Below are 23,560 nucleotides of genomic sequence, written 5' to 3' on the forward strand. Positions count from 1 at the left end.
CAGTCCTTGACCTTCTGCAGCAAGTGCTTCAGGTTCTCCTCAGTTTCAGCAAGCAGGGTTGTGTCATCCACATAACGCAGGTTGTTGAAGATGATTCCACCAATTCTTATGCCACATTCCTCCTCATACAGCCCAGTGTCTTGGATGATCTGTTCTGTACACAGATTGAAAAGGTATGGAGAAAAAAATATATCCCTAACAAAGCCACTTTTGATGATTTTGAATCATGTAGTGTCTCCTTGCTCTGTTCTGATGACTGCCCCTTAGTCCAAGTATAGGTTTCGCATTAGCACAATCAAATGTTCTGGGATTCCCGTTCTTCTCAGAGTCAGCCATAGCTTGTTGTGATACACACAGTCAAAAGTTACAGGTAGAAAAGAGTTTGGAAGTTATTAGAGTGGACTAAGAAATTGTTGCAATTTTCTAGGCCAGAAGTCAGATTGTGTATATATTAGAGAAAATTCAGTACAGACTGGTAGTTAAGTCATGGGAATACTGTCCTTTTGATCTTGGGTGTGTGATTGTTCTTACAAATACTTTCCTGGTGTTATTATTTACCTTATAGCCCTGTTGTGTGGACAATATAAAATAAATTGGTTGGCTGGAAAGTTGAGCTATAAAGGTGAGTTTTGTTTTAGGCTTGAAGTTGTGAAGATGAGTTATAGGGTTGGAGATCCCACTAGTGTTTATTAGACCAGTAAGCCTGACCATTTTATGTTTTTTAGTTTGGTAGCTCATTTTATCACTGTCTAGGATCTTCTACTGTAGTCTTTTTTAGAGTGGTCAGCAGTTGTAGCCTGCCATTATCTAGTTCTTTAGATCTCAAGGCAATTGTAGTTTATGTTCTTATGGCTCATTACTCCATTTGATTAATTGTTCCAATGTTGTTCTTCTACTTTGTTGTTGTTCTGGACAGCAAGAGACCAATAGGTCAACCTTATTTGACTTTCAACACCTAAGTCACTATTTACCAAAATAAAGTTTAGGAAATTGTCTTTTTAAACGGTATTATGCTGTTTTAAAAAAAGATTGCTATTTTTTAAAAATTTTATTGTTTTTCTTGTGTGAGTGTACCGTCAAATCAGATCTGACTGGTACAGGAGGAGGTTGTCCCTCCTTCCCCGGCAGAGCACCTGGTGGATTCGAACCGTGCGCCTCTGGGATTGTAGTTGCAGCTCCTTGCCACTAGGCCACCAGAGCTCCCCAAAGATTGCTATTTTAAAAAATTATTTTTAAGCTGTTTTATTTTATGTTGATTTTCATATGAAATTAATATACATTTTGTTTCATTCATTTACATTGTGTTTATTAAAATTAATCATTATTGCTCTATACCTATTACCCCATTTTTTAAGATCCCATTGGATGTTTCATAATTCCTCCATTCCTTTTCCCCAGTCCACCCAGAAAACTCTGACATCCTAGTGATTTCCTTTTCCCCCACGTTCTACCCCTTTGGCCCCTCCTTTCCCCCCTTTGAATTTATGTTATCCTTCTATTTTTACAATATTAAATTATAAATGGAGGTTGTAATTAAAATTAAAATTCAACCACCAGTGAATGAAACAATGCAAATGCTTTTTAAATTAAGGTGCTCCCGATTTGGGCTATAGTCTTCTCAATTGCGTGCTATGCATCGGAGAGCTGCACAATGACTAGGGATCATAGGAGAATTGTGGTGCTGGAGAAGAGTGTTGAATATACATTAGACTGCTAGGAGGACAAAAAGGTTTGTCCTGGTGAAGCTGGGCTGCTCCTCGGAGTCAAGGATTCTGAATCTTCGTCTGACATATTTTGGGCATGTTGCAAGGAGGAACCAGTCCTTGGAGAGGGACTTCATGTTTGGGAGAGTGGAGGGACAGTGCAGCAGAGGAAGACCCTCGATGAGATGGATTGATTCAGTGATTTGGGAAGTAGGAGTAGGTGTGTCAGAGGACAATGAGGTTGGCACAGATTAGAGCAGGGTTTAGGGCTGTTGTACATAGGGTCACTATGAATTGCAAGCAATTCTACAGCACCTAACAACAACATGCTGTTTCCAGAGATGATGGCTTGAAATTGTAGAGCCAGAAACTTACTCCATTAGAATGTTTTATAGGATAGGAAGATTTGTGGAAATAACAATCATAGGGAGGAAGTGGCAAGAATAAAACTATATTGTGGTTCTATATAGTGTTTCATATAAATAATATCATAAAACTAAAGGTATATATGGATGGTTGAATGGAAAACCAATTTGCCTTGCAAATTTTCACTAAATCACAATAAAAAAAGGGACAAAAGTCATGTAAAAAAGTACTCTCTGGGGAGAGTACTAGATACAAGACAAAACCTTAAAAGAGTTGACAGAAGAGAAGTTTAAGTAGAAAGAGCCAAATGAATGGGCAGAGATATTGACATCCTTAAGAATAAGAGAGTCTTCAGGAACACCATGAATTTATACTGTTACATGACTCAGAGAAATTAAAGAAGCCAAGGACTGAAAATTATCCCTAGATTTGAGAAATCAGGGGACTATATATAATTGTTTATGGAGTCTAATTTCAGGCTAGATTGTAGTACACAAAAAAGTGAACAAATAGTGAAATAGTGTAGACAATTATGATAACTCGAATAAGATGGGGGAAGGCAGTTTTCCAAAAGATAGAAGTAGTTTGACTATATTTATATATTGACATGGAGAGAGAAGATAAAGATAATGAAGCTGAAAATACAGGAAAAATCTGTCCACTGTCGTGAAATTAGTTCTGATTCACAGTGACTCTCTATTGGATTTTTAGGGCTGTATATCTTTATGTACATAGGGTTTTCAGAGGCCTGCTATTTCAGAAGTGGGTGGCCAATCCTTCTTCCTAGTCTGTCTTAATGTGACTGTTCAGATTTAGAGAAGTATCAGACAGACCAGCAAGTTAACGGTATATCTATTATTGCGGCGTTAACTTTAGTGTCAGTGTTGTCCCTGCCTTTCTCACACGCGTCTTTACCCACTTATTTCCCTGCTCCATCATCCACCAGGATACCCAGCCACTTTTACCCCCTCCCTTCACATCTATCTCCCTTTGACCAGCCCTCCATCTAATAACTTATATATGAAGTTCCATGGCTTCTGTGATTCCAAACACATCAGCTGATGGTAGTTCCTTATGTTGGGATCAATGTCACTGAAGTTTAGTGGTAATGTTTCCCGACTAAAGGTGATGCATCCTGTTGAACTGGTGTGTAGATAGGCTTTTCTGAGGCTCCATCTAACATACTTTGGACATGTTGTGAGGAGAGACTGGTCCTTGGAGAGGGACATCATGCTTGGGAGGGTGGAGGGACTGCGCAGGAGAGAAAGGCCCTCTATGAGGTGGACTGATTCAGTCAGTGACTGGGATAATTGGGATGGGAGTGTCAGAGACGGTGCGATTGGCACAGGACAGAGCGGAGTTTAGGGCTGTTGTACATAGGGGTCGCTATGAGTCGTAGGTGACTCGACAGCACATAACAACAACAACAACAACAAATCTTTATGGGAGGAGATTTCTCTTTTTCCCTTGGGGTGCGATGGATTCGAAATGCAGACCTTTGATGTGAAAGCCAATTTTTTTATGGATCCTGAGCTAACAAACGGAAGGAAGTATTCAAGAGCAACAAAGGAGGGATTTTCTTAAATAGGAATATGGACACCTAGCTTTCTTAAGACTGGAAGGAAAATATTGGTGTAGATGTAGAGGCAAATTTGAAGGTGAGGTTGATGAGATCATTTGTTGATGATCATATAGTTGGGTGAGAGACTGAGAATCTTAGAGTTGTGAATGTTCTTGAATGGATATTTGAGACAAAATATTGTGGGTTTGTTTCATAGAGTGGAGTTGTGTGTATTTTGAGGGAATTGAGTGTACTGACCAGAGTTCAAATTGTCTTCAAGGTTAGAACTGACACCATGAAATATCAAAAGCAAAGTCAAGAAAAAAAAATCCAAAAACATATAAATGGAGATCTTAGTTTAGATGAACATAAATCTGTTTTTTTCCTATAATCTTACTGATTTTGAGATAGTAACTTTTCTAATTATACTATCAAACAGTATATGTTAGGGTTTTTTAAATAATTCAAATTCTGTGAAGAAGAATGTATAAAAGCTAATATTGCTAACTGATTAACCTTATTTTTAATTGCAAGAGAGAACAAGACATGACAGTACAGAACAGAATATATTAAAGTTTTTTGCAAGTTCAGTGTTACTTAAGTTGGTAGTAAACAGTCTTGATTTTGAAGATATTTAGTCATTGTGCAGGAAAACCCAGACATTTTATATTTTTCATATGTTTTCTTCTTTTCTTTCCTTTCTAGATGTTTCTGTTGGCAATAACATGTGCATATGTATCCAAAACATTGTCTGGATCCTATATGAATTCCATGCTGACACAAATAGAAAGACAATTCAACATTCCAACATCTCTAGTTGGATTTATTAACGGGAGCTTCGAAATTGGTATGAGATTTATTTTCTTCATTTGCTGCTCTAATCTATTTAATCTGACTTCTGTGTATGTTTTTTAAGAAAGACTGAGTAACGTGGAAAGCCTGGAGTATATTTAGGAGCAGTTTAAATATTACTTCTGAATAATGCCTAAATACTGCCACATTTCCCACCACTTTTTATTTTAATAGTTTCTTGGTTACCTTGCATGAGAAAATGGAAATAAAAATATATCTATTTAAATATATCATTTGATAACCAGAGGGAAACTAAGAGCTCTCATAATATTTCAAAGACATTATAGGAGAATCAATGAATCTGTTTTCCAAAAGAAAAGGGTAAATATTTTGCTTCTCCTGTTGCATAGAAGATTAGCAATTTTTCTAAGTGAAGAGAAAAACAACTGTCATATTCATTTTCTTTTATTTTAGGAATAAGTTTAAGTGTGGCTCTAAGAAAGAAGAAAATCTTATATGTTCTTGTTTTTGTTTGATTTTAAGAACTGAGAACTGATGAAGGAGAATAAGGAAAAAAATGTCTTCTTCAAACAAAACCACAGAGACATTAGAATGATATCACTTCCTAATTTTATAATGGTGCCTTTTTCCTTCAAAGAAAAGTTGACAGTTATATTTAATATAGTTAAGACTGCAGACTACTTTGTGAAACACGTGAGGATTGATCTCATCTTTGAATGGTCAACTCTCTCAGAGTTTCTTACTCTGTGCTAGTTGTGTGTGATCTAGACCTGAGTGAAAGAGTTACAAGATACACACTTCGCATCTTTGGGTAGACTCAACTACAGTCAGCAAACAAAACTCCCAACTCAAGCTAGTTGCCCTCAAGTTGAATCCAACTCATGGCGATCAATCCTGTATGTACATGTGTGTTAGAGTAAAACTATGCCCCAGTGTTTTTTAATAGTTGAGTTTTCCAGAAGTATATTCTTCTGCAGAGACAATTCTGGGTGGACTTGAACATCCAGTCTTTCAGTTAGCAACTGAGTGTGTTTACCATTTGTACTACCCAGGGACTCTGCATAGTCTACAGAAGGGCATAAGTACAAAGTGGGAATTGTAATGTAATATAATGAATTCAGTGACGTAGGAAGCGAATCCCATAGAAATAAGAGACCCATTGCAGCCATAGACTCCAATTTATGGAGATTCCCATATGTTACAAAGTAGAACTACCCTGCAGAGTTTTCTAGGCTAGGGTAAGGTTCAAGTTTTTTGTTCATAGAATCACTATAATTTATGGTTGACTCAATGGCACTTAACAACAATAATTACAGAAGAAGATTACCAGACCATTTCTTCTGAAATACCACTAGGGGATTGGGATCTGTTACTAGCCAAGGCCAAACCATTTGCGTCACCTTTTCTCAGGGCTGAGACTTTGAAATCACTAACAGAGCCTTTACAATTTTCTAGATACCAATTTTTTTTCCAGTCTCTATAACTAACATTTTTTTCCCCTTTACACAACTTGATGGCTGGAATTCTTCAGAGTTCTGTTTATGTATCTGTCTACATTGCTAAATAGAACCCAATTTCAGGTTCACAAGTCAGAGAGTCAGACCCTACTTATTTTCTTACGCATTCCTAGCACCATTCTTAGTATTTGAAATCATACAGTAAGTGCTTGGTAATATATGATAGATTAGTTAATAAGAGTGCTAGTTCACAGTAACGGAAATAAGCATTCAATGTATTTTTTTCTTCTTCTAGGAAATCTTTTGCTGATTATATTTGTGAGTTACTTTGGAACCAAACTACACAGACCTATAATGATTGGTGCTGGGTGTCTGATAATGGGCTTAGGGTGTTTCTTACAAGCACTACCTCATTTCCTTATGGATAAGTAAGTATGCTGGACTCTGATGACTTTTTAGGTTTAACTCTTAGGTCCTGAATATGAAGTTTGTAATTTTCTTTCTAGGAGCTATGCTTTTTCAAAGTGTAGAGCAGTACAGTGTGAAAAGGATAATGGGGTTCTGCTCCACCACTCTATTTTGTGTTCTTGTCTTCCTTACTTCTACTGATAGTGACATTTTGCTTGTTTAAGAATTAGGAATTCAAAACAATGGAACAGTTTTTCTTTTACTTTTCCAAGAGGGTAGTGTACTAGGGGGGAGAGTTGAGAGGGGAGAAAAGTACAAAAATGAATGAATGAAAATTAAAAAAAAAAGAAAATCTAAAAAAAATTAAAAAAATAATTAGGCATTTGGGCCATCACCTTATGAGATTAAGTCTAATGAAAAGATTCTTAGAACCTATCAATATTTAAGATTCCCTTTTTTAGGACCAATTAGTCTTAATATTTTTATTGGTTTGCATATAATAGTTGTATACATTCTATTTCATGCATGTATATTGTATTTAATACAATATTTCATTTACATTGTTTTATATTCATGTACATTGTGCTTTATATGTATTTATAAATTTTTATATGTATAAAATGATTCATATACATTCCATTCCATAAAATTAATCAGTATTGATCTATGCTGCTATTACCTATCTTTTCAAGTCTCCATTTAATCATTCTTATTCCTTGACCTCTCCATCCATCCACTAACTTCTGCTATCCTAGTCATTTCCTTCCTTCCCTTTCCCCACTCCCTTTCCCATTTTGCTTTCCCCTTTCTAACATTTATATACATGTTGTTCAATTATCCTTCTATTTTTGCAACTGTAATCTGATGCAGCATTTGTCTTTATGAGACTGAGTTGTTTTCACTCAGCACACTTTCTCTAGACTCTACGATGTACAGAGTTTGTTGTTCCTTAGTGTTGTATTGTATTTCACTGTGTGAATATACCACATTTTCTCAATCTATTCATTTGTTGACGGGTGTTTGGGCTGTTTCCATTTTCTTGTTGTTGTCGTTAATAATGCTGAAATGATCATAGGCATACATATCTTCATTCATGTCTCAATTCTGACTTCCTTGGAGTATATTCACTGCAGTGAACTAGCTGGGTTATATGTGATTTCTATGTTTAGCTTTTTAAAGAAATGGTAAACTGTCTTCCAGAGTGATTATACCATTTGACAAGAACACCAGCAGTGTCTAAGAGTTCCATTCTCTCCACGTCTTCTTCAGCACTTCTTGCTTGCCATTTGGTTGAACTTTGATACTGGGATAGGATAGTATCTCATTGTTGCTTTGATTTGTATCTCTTTGATTGCCAGTGATTTTGAAGATTTGTTCATATGTTTGTTGGTCATCTGAATGTCTTCTTTTATGAAGAGTCTTTTCATGTCTTTTGCCCATTTTATGTCTGGGTTATCAGTTGGTTTATTGTAGAGGCCTTTTAGTATTCTGTAAGTTTTTGTTATGAGATTCTTGTTTGAAATGTCATTGGCAAATGTTTTTCCTCCCAGTCTGTAGACTTTCTTTTCAGACTATTGGAAAAGTTTTTCGTGCATACAGAAACTTGATTTTTAGGATGTCCTGTTTGTCTATTTTATATTCTTTTGGTTGTACATTTCTGGCTTTAATGTTAGAGATATCTTAGCCAAAAGCAGAGAATACCAGGGGAATGTCTATCTGTGTTTCATTGACTATGCAAAGGCATTTAACTATGTGGATCACAGCAAACTGTGGTTGACTCTGAGAAGAATGGGAAACCCATAACACTTGATTGTGCTTGTGCAAAACCTATACTTGGACCAGGAGGCAGTCTTCAGGACAGAGCAAGAAAACACTGCATGGTTCAAAACTGAGAAGGGTGTACACCAGAGATGTGTCCTATCTCCATACTTTTCAATCTATATGAAGAACAGATAATCCAGGAGGCTGGGCTCTATGAAGAGAAATGTGGCATCAGGATTGGAGGAACATTTATGAACAGTCTATGTTATGCAGATGACATAATCTTGCTTACTGAAACTGAGGGGGACCTGAAGCACTTGCTACAGAAGATCAAGGACTGCATACTTCAATATATATTGACGCTCAACATCAGGAAAATGAAGATTCTCACCACTGGACCTATTAGCAGCATCATGATAGATGGTGGAGAGATTGAGATTGTTAACAGTTTCAGATTACTTGGCTCCACAATCAACACTCTTGGTACCCGCAGCAAGAAAATAAAAAAGACAAACTACATTGGGAAAGTCTTCTGTCAGGGACATCTCCAGAGTACTGAAGAGCAACAATATCAGTCTAGAGACTGAGGTGCACCTGATCCAGGCATGCCATGGTCTTTGCAATTACACGCTATGCATCAGAAAGCTGGACAATTAATAGGGATGATAGAAGAAGAATTGATGCCTTTGAGATGTAGTGCTTGAGAAGAGTATTGAATACACCATGGACTGTTAAGAGAACAAACAAGTTTGTCCTAGAGAGGATGAATCCAGGCTGCTCCTTAGAGGCAAGGTTTCTGAAGCTCCACCTGACATACTTTGTTGTAAGAAGGGACCAGTCCTTGAAGAGAGACATTATGATTGAAAATGTGGGTAGACAGCACAGAAAGAGAAGATCCTCGATGAAATAGATTGACTCAGTGAATGTAATGAATAATGAAGGGAGATTTGTCAGAGACAATAAGGTTGGCTCTGGATAGAACAGGTTTTTAGAGCTGTTAGACATAAGGTCGCTATGAGTCGCAAGTAACTCCACAGCGCATAATAACACAACAACATTTATGCCATAGACTAGGGCTTCTAAGTTTGGTTGGGACCATTTGTTCCTCTCTCCCTCTTTCATTGCCATCAGGTCAGAACTGATTGATAGTTGACCCTCCATTTGGTTTCTTTTTTCTTATTAACAAGAAAACTGGCTTTATTAGCTTCCTTGGTCTCCTTCTCTTGCACAGTCTTGGGTCCCCAGAGCCATCCAGCTATCCCACGAGCAGCAAATAAGACCCAATTTTCTGCCAGCCAGAGCATCTCTTCACATGGTAGAGGGCTTGCCACTGTGCTGGTGATTACCACCTCCAAAGGGATGCATCACAGGATTTATGGCCACACCCCACACTTGTGGCCAGCAGTTCCTCTTCACCTTATACTTGTGGTAGGCACGGCCTGTCTTCAAGGTGGGCTTGTCAGTGTTGCCACCATAAACCACCACACTAACCATTGATCTCTAGTGGAAGAGATGACCTTCTTGGATCCTGAAGGCAGCTTTATGCAAGTCTTCTTGGTCTCAAGGTTGTGGGAAAAGATGGACTTGTAGTTTCCAGAGGCATGCTTCAGTTTGCCCCTGTCTCCAGGTTTCTCCTCACAGTGGTTGCCTAGGGTATGATGTCCACCAGAAGCATATTACCAATGTTGAGCTGAGCCTTCTTGCTGTAATACACAAACTGGCCTATGTGGATGCCCTGTGCTGCAATGAACAGCCCGTTTGTTTCTTAAGCCAGTATGGGTTGTGGAAGACCACTTTTGTGAGGCGTGTGCCGTGCCAGGTTGTGGATGATGTCCTCCTGTCACTCTGCCCCTTTACGGTGCTTCATGTACATGCAGAGCACAGAGCCAGTACTCTTCTTTTGTTCACAGATTACATGGTCAATGGCAGCACCTGCTCACAAACATCACCCAGAAAGATCCATTGGATTTCTTAGGCTGTAAATTGTACAGCAAGAGACTGTCCATCTTTTTCTTGCAGAACTGATGGTGGATTTGAACCACTGAAGAGGCTTTGCCTTTGAGTTAGCAATGACACTCCCTACGGACTATGCCATTATAGCTGAGGTCATTTGGACACTTCTAAAGACTATGCAAAGGAATTTGGCTGTGTGGATGTGGATCACAACAAATTTTTACTAACATTGAGAAGAATAGGAATCCCAGAACACCTGATTATGCTCATGAGAAAATTGTACCTAGACCATGAAGCTGATGTCTGGACAGAGCAAGGGAACATTGCATGGTTCAAAATCAAGAAAGGAATGTGTCAGGGACATATAATTTTTCATTTCAATCAATATGTGTAATATATTATTTGTGAGGCTGGACTTTCAGGATTGGAGGATGGCTCATCAACAACCTGTGTTATGCAGATGACACAAACTTGCTCACTGAAACTGAGGAGCATTTGAAACATTTGTATAGAATGTCAGAGACTGCAGCCTTCTCCACACTGAGAAAACAAAGATCCTCACCACTGAGCTGATAGGCAGTATCATGATAGATGGAGATAGGATTGAGGCTGTTGATGACTTCATTTTGCTTGGATTCACCATCAACACTTGGCATCAACAGCCAGGAAATTAAAAGACAATTGGGAAACTCTGCTGTCAAGGATCTCTTTTTAGAATGCTAAAAAGCAATGATGTCAGCCTAGACACAAGGGTATACCTGATCCAGGCCATGACCTTCTCAAGTATTTGCTATGCATCTGAGACCTGGACAATGACTAAGGATGACAGAAGAAGAATTGATGCCCTTGAGTTGTGGTGCTGAAGAAGAATACTAAACATAACAAGGACTGCCACGAGAACAAATAAGTCTGTCTTGGACAGGGTTAAACCAAGTTGCTCCTCAGAGGCAAGGATTTTGGAGTTCCATTCTGCATACTTTGGACATGTCATCAGGAAGGACCAGTTCTTGGAGATGACATCATGTTTGGAAGGGTAGCGGGTCAGTGCAGAAGAGGAAGACTGTTGATGAGATGGACTGACACTCTGACTGTGGCAATAGGGTCAGGTGTATCAGAGATAGTGATGTTGGCTTGAGATAGAGCAAGGTTCAGAGCCATTGTTCAAAGAGTCGCTATGGGTCCTGGTTGACTCAATAACACATGAAAACAACAACGACAATAACAGCGAGGTAGCATAAATGTTTCAGTATTTAGCTGCTAACCACAAGAGTTTAGCCTCAAATCAATTCTAGAGGAATCTTATAAAAAAGGCCTGTTATCTAGCCCTGAATAATCAGCCATTAACAATCCCTAGGAAGCACAGTTCTAATTTGATAAATACGTGAGTCAGAACTTACTAAGCAACATTTTCCCCCCTTGTTTTGTTTTAATATAATGACAGTCTATTTAATTGTAGAACACTAGTCTGAAAGTTACTATTTATTTTCATTCTTTTATTAAAGTACGTGTTGTTATTGTTGTTATGTGCCATCTAGTCATTTGTGACTCATAGCAACCCTATGTACAAGAGCCCTAAACGCTGTTCTATCCTGTGCCAAACTCACTCTGTCAAACACATTCATTCCCAGCACTCCACTCACAGAATTGATCCATCTCATTGAGGGTCTTCCTCTCCTGCACCATTCCTCCACTTTCCCAAACATGATGTCCCACTCCAATAACCAGTCCCTCCTTGCAACATGCCCAAAGTATGTCAGACGAAGCTTCAGAATCCTTGACTCCATGGAGCATTCTGCCTTCACCCTCTCCAGGACAAACCTGTTTGTTCTCCTAGCAGTCCATGGTATATTCAACACTCTTCTCCAGCACCACAGCTCAAAGGCATCAATTCTTTATCATCCCTATGCTCTCCAATGCATAGCAAGTAATTGAGAAGACTATAGCCCGGATCAGGCGCACGTTAGTCTCCAGCCTGACATTGTTGCTCTTCAGTATTCTTGAGAGATTCCTCACAGCTGACTTTCCCAATGCAATCTATCTCCTGATTTCCTGGCTGCTGTTACCAAGAATGTTGACTGTGGAACCAAGCAAACTAAAACTGTTAACTATCTCAATCTCTTCACCATCCATACTAATGCTGCCAATTGGCCCAGTGGTGAGAATCTTTGTTTTCTTGATGTTGAGCTTCAATTCATATTGAAGGCTGAAGTCTTTGACCTTCTACAGCAAGTGCTTCAGGTCCTCCTCAGTTTCAGCAAGCAACCCTTATTTAGTCAACCTCTTCACTGTGCACTGTCTCTCTATCTTCAAATGTGCTCATTTAGATTCTCTCCGGCCAAGGGGCATCTTCAATTTAAATGAGGAAGGGTGTCTATGCATGTCTAAGTATTCTTTATTCACACTTTATACTAAGCCTCTTGCTTTTGTCGGTGATTCTCATTCCTTTCTTAGAAAGACCATGTGCTTCTAATTTGCAAAAGGTTCTCGGAAGGTATAACATATTTTTGGTTGATCTACATGTGTTTATGTAGGGTTGAATTTTCTCACATCTGTTAATCATAATCATTAACCAAATAATAATAATGATCCACCAAACCTGCTGGAGGGTCAGCTATGGGTCATTTTCATCCGGATTGTACACAAAAACAACAATCTGCTTTCCAGTTTTCAAAATATTATTACACTTTTTTCTCACTGTCAAGTTGTCTCCCTTTTTTAGTCTTAATGGAATCACATTTTCCATTCATTGTAATTTTCTTGTGTTTTGAGAATTAAATTTGAACGTGTTTTATATAAAAAAGACGTTTTATCTTCTCAAGTGTTCCTGAAAATTTCCAGAAAAGAAATTTTGTTGTTGTTGTTATTAGTTACTGTTAGGTGATCTTAAGTAAAAACCAAAAATGTTATCTAGTCTTGTGTCACATCTATAATCTTTGATATATTCAGCCAGTTATTCAATCTATTGTGTTAATTTATCTCACTGAGAGTTTTTCTTGCTTTCTCTAACCATCTATTAAACACAATACTCTTTTCTAGAGAGAACTTTCCTGATGATGGGTTTAAAAGAAGTAATATAATCCCTCATCATCTTTGCTTCTGGCAGTTGCATTTCATTCCTATTTTATGCAAGATCATGTCAAGTTCCACTGAGAAATTTTTTATATTCTGTCTTTTCTTCTTCTGAGGATGTATTTTGGGGGTTTATTTGTTGTTTTTTGCTTAACCTGGCATCCTTTGCATTCATGGAGACCGAAACTTTCGTCATCCATTTCTAGTCAGAGCTTGGTCATAAAGGGCAATTGTTCTAAAGGGGAAGGTGTTCTGGTCTGTTGTATTATTCCATTGCACAAAAATTAGGATAATTAGTCTTTAACTCATTTAGAACTAAAAATAGCATGGGTTATTTAGTTTTTGTTTACTAAAATTCTAGAAATCAAATCAGCATAATTTCCAAACAGAAAAAACAAGCTGAATACATTTTATTCTCTTCTCTTATTGCAGCACATACTTTCTGAAAATAGACATATGACTCTTATGGTAGTTGTTTAAATAAAATGGTTACAGTTTAATTTTTTATTCATATGAGAGAAAAACAAGGCAATGCACTGAGCTCTCTGGGGATCTTGGATTCTTCTAAGACTTCTCGAAAGCACAAGTATTTTGTTTTCTTTAGGAAGCAAGAAGTACATGAAAGAACTATTGTTTGAATGCTGAGAAAGTACTAGGATGTTTCCTACAAGTAGATCTCAGAGAATCCAAAATTGGAGCCTTGGTTTAGTATGTGTGTTAGATTCAAGGATGTGTGTGTGTTTTGTCAAAGCCTTTGTCTTCTTAGTTGTATTTTGTTGAGTCTATTATTTTTCTATGTTCGTTCTCTATTCCACATAAATTATTTCCAGGAAATTATCATCTAAAAATTACAGAAAGATGATATTATGTAACCTCAAAGTTTACCACATGCAAATACATAAAAGCTAAGTCTAAGGGTACTATGTTTGTATAACGAAGAATGAGTTCCACTTGATTATGACAATTAGGATATCAAGGATGAAAAGAAATTTTTACTGGATTTGGACATTCTAAGTGAGGGAAGAGTTAATAACCTGGACAATACTCCCCTTATATCTCCTTAACATAAACATGCATCTTTTCCCTGTGTTCATACAGATATGAATATGAATCAACAGTTTCAGTTTCAGGCAACTTGTCCTCAAACAGTTTCTTGTGTGTGGAAAATGGATCCCAGATTTTCAGACCGACAGAGGAGCCATCAGGTTTGTTTTGTTTTGGGGTTTATTTGTTGTTGTTCAGTAAAATTTTAAATGAATAATACTATGAATCTGAGAGCTGGACAATGAATAAGGATGACAGAAGAAGAATTTATGCCTTTGAGCTATGATGTTGGATAAGAGTGGTGAGCATCCCATGGATGGCTAAAAGAATAAACAAATATATCTTAGAAAGGGTGCAGCCAGAGTGCTCTTTGGAGGCGAGAATGATGAGACTTCACCTCACATACTTTGGGCATGTTGGTAGGAAGGGCTTTCCTTGGAGAGGGACATGATGCTGGGAAGGGTGGAGGGTCAGCAAAGATGAGGAAGATGGATTGACATGGCAACTGCTGCAATGGGCTCTTGTGTTTCAGGAAGTGTGAGGATGGTACAAAGTAGAATACAGTTCAGATTTTTTGTTTATAGGGTCGCTTTTAGTCATACCTGATTCAATAGTACCCAACAACAAGGGATTTTAAATGAGTTCTTGGGTTTTGTTAATGACATAAAACAAATGAATATAAAAAAATTATCTTTGTAGAAATTTGGATGTGATCGAGTAGATAGGAACACCTAATAATACAGAACCTTATTCTTTGTATCTTTAAATATCTTTATTTCAGCCTTATAGATTCCATAAAGTGAAAATAGCATAGAGGGGTGTATTTTTGTCTGTGATTTGGCCCACGGTATTATGTAAATTCAATCCTGATGTCACATTCTTCTTCATAGAGTCCAGCTTCTCAAATAATTTGCTCAGCACACAGATTGAATAAGTATGGAGAGAGAATACAACTCTGCCGCACTTTTTTCTTAATTTTAAACCATGGAGTAGTCATGTTCCCTTGTTCTGTTCACACAACAGCCTCTTGGTCTATGTATAGATTTCACATGAGCACAAGTGCGTGCTCTGGGATTCCCATTCTTCTCAATGTTAGCCGTAGCTTTTTATGATCCACACAGTAAAATGCTTTTTCATTGTCAAGAAAGCATAAATACACAGTCTTCTGTTATTCTTCACTTTCAGCCAGGATTCCTTTGACATCTGCAATGACATCCCTGGTGTCACAGATTATTCAAAATCCTCATTGAATTTCTGGCACTTCCCTATCTATGCACTATTTTATATGTTTTTGAATAATCTTCAGGAGTATTTTTCTTGCATGTGATATTAATGATACTGTTTGATAGTTTTCACATTCAGTTGGATTACCTTTCTCGGAAATGGGGACAAATACGGACCTTTTCCAATCTGTTGACCTGACAATTGTCCTCCAAATTTCTGGGTGTAGACTTCTGAGCATACCCAGGGCTGCATCTGTTCATTAAAACAAGCCAATTGGTAGCCCATTGATTCCTGGGGCCAATTTTTTGCCAGTGCCTTCAATGCAGCTTCAACTTCCTCTTTTTTTACACTTGGCTTCTACTCAGATGGTACTTCCTGAAATTTTTCAGTGTCAGTAATTTCATTTTGTTGCAGTGATTCTGTGTATTTCCTCCATCATTTTTTTAAATGCTTCCTGCATCATTGAATGAAGAAAAATGTGGCATCAATATTGGAAGAAGTCTCATCAATAACCTGTGTTATGCAGGTGACACAACTTTGCTTGCTGTGGTGAGGACTTGAAGCACTTGTTGCAGAAGATCAGAGAACACAGCTTTCAATATGGATTTCATCTCAGTGTCAAGGAGGTGAAAATTCTTACCACTGGACCAATAGGAAACATCATGAAAGAGAAAAGATTGAAAGTGTCAACACTTCATCTTACTTGGATCCACAATCAACACCCATGGTACCTGCAATCAGGAAATCAGGAGACTTATTATACTAAGAAAGTCTGCAGTTAGGGACCTCTCCAAATTATTGAGGAGTAATGATGTCAGTTTGAGGACTATGGTGTGTCTGATTCAGGCCATAGTCTTTTGGATCTCTTGCTGTGCATCTAAGAGCTGGCAATGAGTAAGGATGATGGAATAAAAATTGATGTCTTTGAGCTGTGATGTTGGAGAAAAGTATGGATCATCCCATGGACTGCCAAAAGAACAAAGAAATATGTCTTGGCCAGAGTGTTCTATGGAGGCAAAGATGAGAAAGCTTTGCCTCACATACTTTGGTCATATTGCTAGGAGGAGCTATTCCTTGGAAAAGGACATGATGCTCAGAAAGGCCGAGGGTCCGTGAAAGAGAGGAAAACCCCCAACCAGGTGGATTGACCTAGTGACTGCTGCAATGGGACTTTAGCATTGTCAGGAAGTGTGGGAATGGCACAGCATAGGACAAGCTTCAGGTCTATTGTTCATAGGGTCACTATGGGTAATACTTGACTTGACTTGACCTAACAAAAACAATTATATAAATAGGGACTAAATCAAAAGTATAGTTCAAAATATTTGTTTTAGATTACTCAACTTTCACAGCAAGCAAAGTAGGCAAGTATGCTTTACTCCTGATTTATACTGTTTCATTTACACCCAAGTAGATCTTGTCCTAAGTAGGCCCAGCTACTTGGGAGGCTGAGGCTGGAGGATTGCTTGAGTCCAGGAGTTCTGGGATGTAGTGTGCTATTCTGATCGGATGTCCACACTAAGTTTGACATCACTATGGTGACCTCCTGGGAGTGGAGGATCACTAGGTTACCTAAGTTTTTTCTGCCTGCTGTCCTATTTACCAGAGACACTGTAGTGGTGCTTCTTCTAGATCTGGTAACTACAACACTGACTTCTGTACTCTATGTGTTGTTGTTGTTGTGTACCATCAAGTCAAAACTGACCCATAGCTGATCCTCTGGTGGATTTTCAGAGACAGTTAATCACATGGGAGGTGATGGCCCATGCATCTCCCATGGAGCAGCTGGTGAGATTTGAACTGCATGCTTTCAGGATTGCAGTGCAACTTTTCTCCACTAGGCCACCAGAGCTCCCTGTACTCTATGTACTAAGGCTTGTGTAATCTAGAGCACATAGTATGGAGATGACTTTGCTAATTAAACCAGGCTATTTTTTTCTCTTCTAATGGGGCCATTTTTATGCTTGATTTACAACAATGGTTTACAGGAATCTATTAGATTGTTCATTGCATTGCCAGTATGGAGTAAAAAAAAAGAAATGGTTTCAAGAAATCTAAGAATTGACTAAGTCAGAAGCTCTAGACCAGAAAAACTGCCTGAAAAACAAATGAGAATAGTAAAGTCAATAGAAGTCTTCTTCCTGAACTGGTTTTTGACAAAGAATGATTCTGGTGTTGGTGTGGTCCATCATGGATCAATCAAAACCTTCCCAGAAAAACAAAAAACAAAATAAAAACCAACCCCAAAACTTAAAACTTCCCAGTTTGGTGTACCTCTAGGAAAGCACATTGATTCATTGACTATCTTGTATTTTTACTTTTGCAAGGCATAGCCTAGAATTTGCCTGAACAGAATTTGATTGATAGATCCAAATAATTTCACTGTGTTCATTTTTATAAAAAAGGGACATTAATTACATAAAAAGTTGAAACTATGATGGTTTAAGACTATAAATGATTGACAAATAGACCTCTCAAGTTCCTGAGCCAGCTTTGTTCAGAATCCTCACATCTGAGGGTAGTGTCTAGGAGTTCATAGGAGGTAAAAGTAAGTTGTTTTTCTCTTTGTGATAAACATAATCTCAAAGAGCTTCCTTTGGTTTGGTAGCTCTTTTGTCTTTGAAGAGAAATAACAGAGGTAGATATAAATCTTCAGAGATCTGCCCATCCTTTCCCATTTAATCCCTTTTAACCTAGTCGGTGTTATTCTACCAAGTCGTTACTGCTTCAAGGATTGAGACAGATTTATTTATTAAGAGTTACTGAAAGAATAATTTTTTTTCTTCAAAGAGAAAAGCAAATTGGTGGGGAGGGGTGGGGAGGGAGGAAAGTGTGCGACAATGTATGAATGGAAATCCAAAGTCTCTGTAAACTTTCATTAAAATATAATAATAATAAAAGTAAATGGGTAAAAAAGTTATTTCATTTTTACACTGTACAGTAAGATCTATAGTGGCAGTGTGAATTATTAACCAGTTATATATTTCAATGTCTCTGAAGTAATTACAAGTGTTAACAGCCAATAAAACTTCAGTGAGACTCTTACTTAAATTTTAGGCACGAAGTGCCAATTGTAACATATTTTGTGTTTCCTTTTCTTACATTGCTTAGGAAAGGTGACTTTGGTAACAACCATCTAGGCCCCATGATTACTAGTAACTTGGTAATTTTGGTGAGTGAGGGGGCTTACTTTGTAGATGAACTGATTTCTGTGATGTAAATACTCTCAGTATATTAACATTATATGTAACCAAGATTTTAATTGAAAAGATATAGTATTGTCACCTCTCCCATCTCAATGGAACATGAAACCAGCACACAGACTCACACATGCTGAAGTACTCTGCTGGCAAATGCAGAAACAGGCAAATGATTCTTTCCTACTATGTTGTTATTGTTGGTATGTGCTATCGAGTTGGAACCAGCTGCTAGCAAGCTGACCCTCCAGTGAGTTTTCAGAAGTAGAAAGCCACATGGGAGGAGATTACCCATCCTTCTCTCATGGTGAGTAGCTGGTGGATTCAAACTACATATAAATAATTTCCAAGATTCTGTAGCCAAAAAAAGAATGGTGAAATACTTACAAAAAGCTTATAAAAATAGAGTGTCAAGAGAAATGAGGAAGATCCTTCATAAGATAGATTGTTGATTTTGTTATCACCAAATCAGAAATTACCCAAAGTGGATTTTCAGAGGCATTAAATCACACAAAAGGAGATTTCCCATCTTCCTCTTGAGAAGTAGCTAGTGGATTCAAACCACATGCTTTTGGGTTGGCTGTGTAGCTCCTTACCACTAGGTCCCTCCTCACCACCAGAGCTCCCTCGAGATGGATTCACACAGATGCAATTGTGAGGATGTTGTGCATAGGGGTGCTATGAGTTAGAAGCAACTCAATGACACCTAACAACAACAGAAAATCCTTTACTATGAAAACGGTAACGCAATTTTTTTTTTAATGCAGCATGTGTGAAGGAGGTTAAATCATTAATGTGGGTGTACGTTCTAGTAGGAAATGTTATACGTGGAATTGGAGAAACGCCCATCATGCCTTTGGGTATTTCCTATATAGAAGATTTTGCCAAATCTGAAAACTCTCCTTTATACATAGGTAAGTTTAAAAAGAAAACTTCTGGTGTATTCCTCACTTTTTACTCTCCAGAGCAGTCAATACATAAGAAAGTCATGATAAGACTAATAGAAATATCAGTATTAATGAAGGAGTAGCCAGAGAAAGTTTGAAGTTAGAGATGTAGCAATAGACTTTTTCTGAGGATTATTCCATACAAAAACATTAATCATATGGCATTTCTTAAGGATCCCACTAAAAATATGACTCTAGAAAATACTAAAGGACCTTGCTCTACATAATGATTTTGGTAATAGCCTGATCTCAGCCTATGCTGTTGCAACAAATTTCTACCAGAGATCCAAAATAATTGAGAATTTGAAGATGTGGAAAATGTTGTTCTGAAATATAAAGTTTTGTAAAAAAAAAAAAAGTGCAACCAGCATGGAGGTGTCTGTTTCTGACTTCCACCAACTCTACAAGAGTGAGGATTTCCTCTGCTCATGACATTAACAGCGCAAAAGCAATTACTATGAAGTTAGGCAGGCTTCCATACTACCCACATGCACTTCTACAAATTCTAACTCCAACAGTCCCTCCAGGGCTCTTGCTGCTAAACTCTGGACCAGCTAATCCATTGTAATGGCCACACAGAACTTACTCATGGTTATGGGGCTTATCAGGAAGAATAACATATTACAATACAGATTGGAAACAAGATACAATTCAGTTGTTGCTGTTGTTATGAGCCATTGATTAGCCTGGGACTCATAGCGACCCTATGTACAACAGCTCTGAAGCCTGCCCTGTTCAAAGCCAGTCTCACTGATTCCGACATACCTACCCCAAATGCCTTCGTTACTCTATCAATACATCTCATCCAGGATCTTCTTCTCCTGTGCTGTCCCTGCACCCTTCTGAGCATGGTGTGTCCTTCTGGTCACATGCCCAAAGTATGTGAGATGGAGCTTCAAAATCCTAGCCTCCAAGGAGAAACTTGGTTTCACCCTCTCCAAGATGGACCCATTTGTTTTCTTGGTAGTCTATGGCATGTTCAAGACTTTTCTCTAGCATCACAAGTCAAAGACATCAATTCTTCTTCTGTCATCCTTAGTCATTATCCAGCTCTCTAATGCATAACAAGTAATTGTGAAAACCATGGTCTGGATAAGGTACATGCTAGTCTCTTGACTGACAATGTTGTTGCTCAGTACTCTGGAAAGGTCCCTGACAGCAGATCTAATGCAATTTGTCTTTTGATTTCCTGGCTGCTGGTGTCAAGAGTGTTGATTGTGTTACTGAACAAGCTGTAACTGTTAACAATCTCAATCTCTTCTCCATCCATCATGATGCTGCCAATCGACCCAGTGGTGAAAATTTTTGTCTTCTTGATGTTACTGTCTTTGACCTTCTGTAGCAAGAGTGTCAGGTCCTCCTCAGTTTCAGCAAGCAAGATTGTGTCATCTGCATAATGTAGGTTGTTGATGAATCTTTTTCCAGTCCTCATGCCACATTCCTCCTCAAAAAGCTCAGCCTCCTGAATGATCTGTTCTGCATATATACTGAAAAAGATGTGTAAATAAAAAGCATCTCTGACACATTCCCTTCCTGGTTTTGAACCATGCAGTGTTTCACACAAGCACAATCAAGTGTTCTGAGATTCCCATTTTCCTCAAGGTTAACCACAATTTGTTATGATCCATGTAGTCAAATGGCTTTGCATAGTCAATGAAACACAGATAGATACCTCTCTGATACTCTGCTTTCTGCCAAGATCCATCTGTTTAAATTTACTCACAGGGCCTTTGGCCTTGAGGCTCAAAGCTCTAAACCAGTGTTACAAAGCTCTCTTAGTTCCTCCATTTATAACATCTCACTCCTTCCCTCCCCCCAACTCTCTCAGGAAACTTAGACAAAGGACCTTGCCTTTAGTTCTATGGAGTGACAGTTTCTGGTTAGCTAGCTCTATTTCACATGGGTCTCTGGTGTTTCCTTGATATTGCTGCAACTCTCATATAGGTCCTGGTCTGAGTTGAGCAGGAATATCTGGTCACAATGGACATGTGATTGACTCTCTAATTCTTGTTTTCTTCCTGGTAGTGAGATTCCCATTTTTAGGTCACTGAACCTGCTTGATTTAAATCTGACTTGAGGCTCAATACCAAGAAAACAAAGATTCTCACCACTGGGCCAATTACAGCATCAGGAGTGATGATGAAGAGATTGAGACTGTTAACAGCTTTAGTTTGCTTGGCTCCACAGCCAACACTCTTGGCACCAGCAGCTAGGAAATTAAAAGACATATTGTGATAGGACAGTCTGCTGTTAGGGACCTCTCCAAAGTACTGAAGAGCAATGGCGTCTCTCTGGAGACTAAGGTGCTCTTGATACAGGCTATGGTCTTTGCAATCACTTGCTATGCATAAGAGACATGGACAATGACTAGGGAGAATAGAAGGAGAATTGAGGCTTTTGAGCTGTGGTGTTGGAGAAGAGTATTGAATATACCATGGACTGCTAAGAAAACAATCAGGTTCATCCTGGAAAGGGTTAAACTCCGCTGCTCCTTGGAGGTAAGGATTCTGAAGCTTTGTCTGACATATTTTGGACATGTTGCAAAGGGTGACCAATCTTTGGAGAACGACGTCATGCTTGGGAAGGTGGAGGGACAGTGTAGGAGAGGAAGACCCTCTATGAGGTGGATTGACTCAGTGACTGGGGTAATCAGGGTGGGTGTGTTGGAGACAGTGAGATTGACACAGGATAGAGCAGGGTTTAGGGCTGTTGTACTAAGGGTCTCTACGAATTGCAGGTGACTTGAGAGCACATAACAACATCAACAGATGGAAAAACTGTCCAAACCTCTGATTAATAGTCAAGAGACTTTATTTATATGTTCTCACCCCAAAGGTGCTAGTCACTGCATTCATATCATCAGCATAGTCTCACTCAGCCATGTGTCAAGAGTCAAGCTAATGGCTAGGAAAATAATTCTGAATAATAAAAATAATACTATTGCACAACAGGTTTAATTCTCAAAAATTACAAAGATGGATAGTTAGATTTCTATATATATCTCCTAGCTTAATTTTAAGTTGAATACCTAAGTCAAAACTACCTAAGGCAAAAAACATTCAATCCTCAGAGCCATTTGTCCAGAACTCATATGAATATAGGTCAATTTAAAGTTTATATGTTTCATTATTTTTAGGGTTTATAGAAACAGGAGCTATTATTGGCCCTTTGATTGGACTTTTGTTGGCCTCTTTCTGCGCAAATGTGTATGTTGACACCGGAACAGTGAACGCAGGTAAAACAATAAAATCACACACAGCTAATGATTGCCTTGCTTGATCCTCTTCCCTTCAGAGATGAACAGATTGCAGTTGAGCTGTTTAAGTTAATTAATTTAAATACTTCAAACCAGTAAGCATAAATTTTCATCTCCTAACTCAAAATCTAGCACTTTTCCCAGTGCCATCACCCTTATTTCAAAACACTGAAGCCCATTTATTTGAGCTACTTCTAATTAAGTAATACTTTGTGAGTAATGAAATAGACGTCTTAGTTACGTATTATCTTAGTTATTTTAAATAAATATCTTGAATTATAGAGCAGGTAGACTGATTTAATGCTAGAATTGTATGCTTTTATAATGTCACAATATAGGTTTCTTCGATATATACAACTTAGGTACTTGAGTAGAATCCTACATTTAATATACATAAATTAAAATTTATATTTTTTTAAATTCACACAGGAAATAATGACCTAAAAATGTGTATCTTTCTTTACAGATGATCTGACCATAACTCCCACTGATACTCGTTGGGTTGGTGCATGGTGGTTTGGCTTTTTGATTTGTGCAGGAGTGAATGTGCTCACTGCCATTCCTTTTTTCTTTTTGCCCAAAACACTTCCAAAGGAAGGACTAAAGGATCATGTTGTTATCACTCAAACTGACAAAGAGGAGAAACAGAAAGCTGAGACCAAGAAAGAAAAGGATGGAATCACTAAAGGCAAATATACAAATTTTAAATATTATCTAATTTCCTTTTTATTTTATGTAGATGAGTTTATATCTAGCCTATCACGATATGATAATGCGTTGATGGGAATTTTACATTGATAA

The 23,560-nt window shown here is 38.0% G+C and overlaps 1 protein-coding gene and 1 pseudogene across 1 annotated transcript in view; one reads left to right on the top strand and one right to left on the bottom strand.

Moving 5' to 3' along the window:
* SLCO1A2 (solute carrier organic anion transporter family, member 1A2) overlaps positions 1–23,560 on the top strand; it is a 56,916-nt gene that overhangs the window by 7,386 nt on the left and 25,970 nt on the right. The window contains exons 2-7 of the mRNA XM_006889062.1: positions 4,336–4,477; positions 6,196–6,328; positions 14,190–14,296; positions 19,324–19,470; positions 22,640–22,738; positions 23,226–23,447. Of these exons, the coding sequence (XP_006889124.1) occupies positions 4,336–4,477; positions 6,196–6,328; positions 14,190–14,296; positions 19,324–19,470; positions 22,640–22,738; positions 23,226–23,447 (850 nt within the window). The remainder of the gene's footprint in view (positions 1–4,335; positions 4,478–6,195; positions 6,329–14,189; positions 14,297–19,323; positions 19,471–22,639; positions 22,739–23,225; positions 23,448–23,560) is intronic.
* LOC102843810 lies at positions 6,475–13,291 on the bottom strand (annotated as a pseudogene).

Source organism: Elephantulus edwardii, unplaced genomic scaffold (genome assembly GCF_000299155.1).
Source record: "Elephantulus edwardii isolate Elephantulus edwardi_28Jun2011 unplaced genomic scaffold, EleEdw1.0 scaffold00075, whole genome shotgun sequence".
NCBI classification, from domain to species: Eukaryota; Metazoa; Chordata; class Mammalia; order Macroscelidea; family Macroscelididae; genus Elephantulus; species Elephantulus edwardii.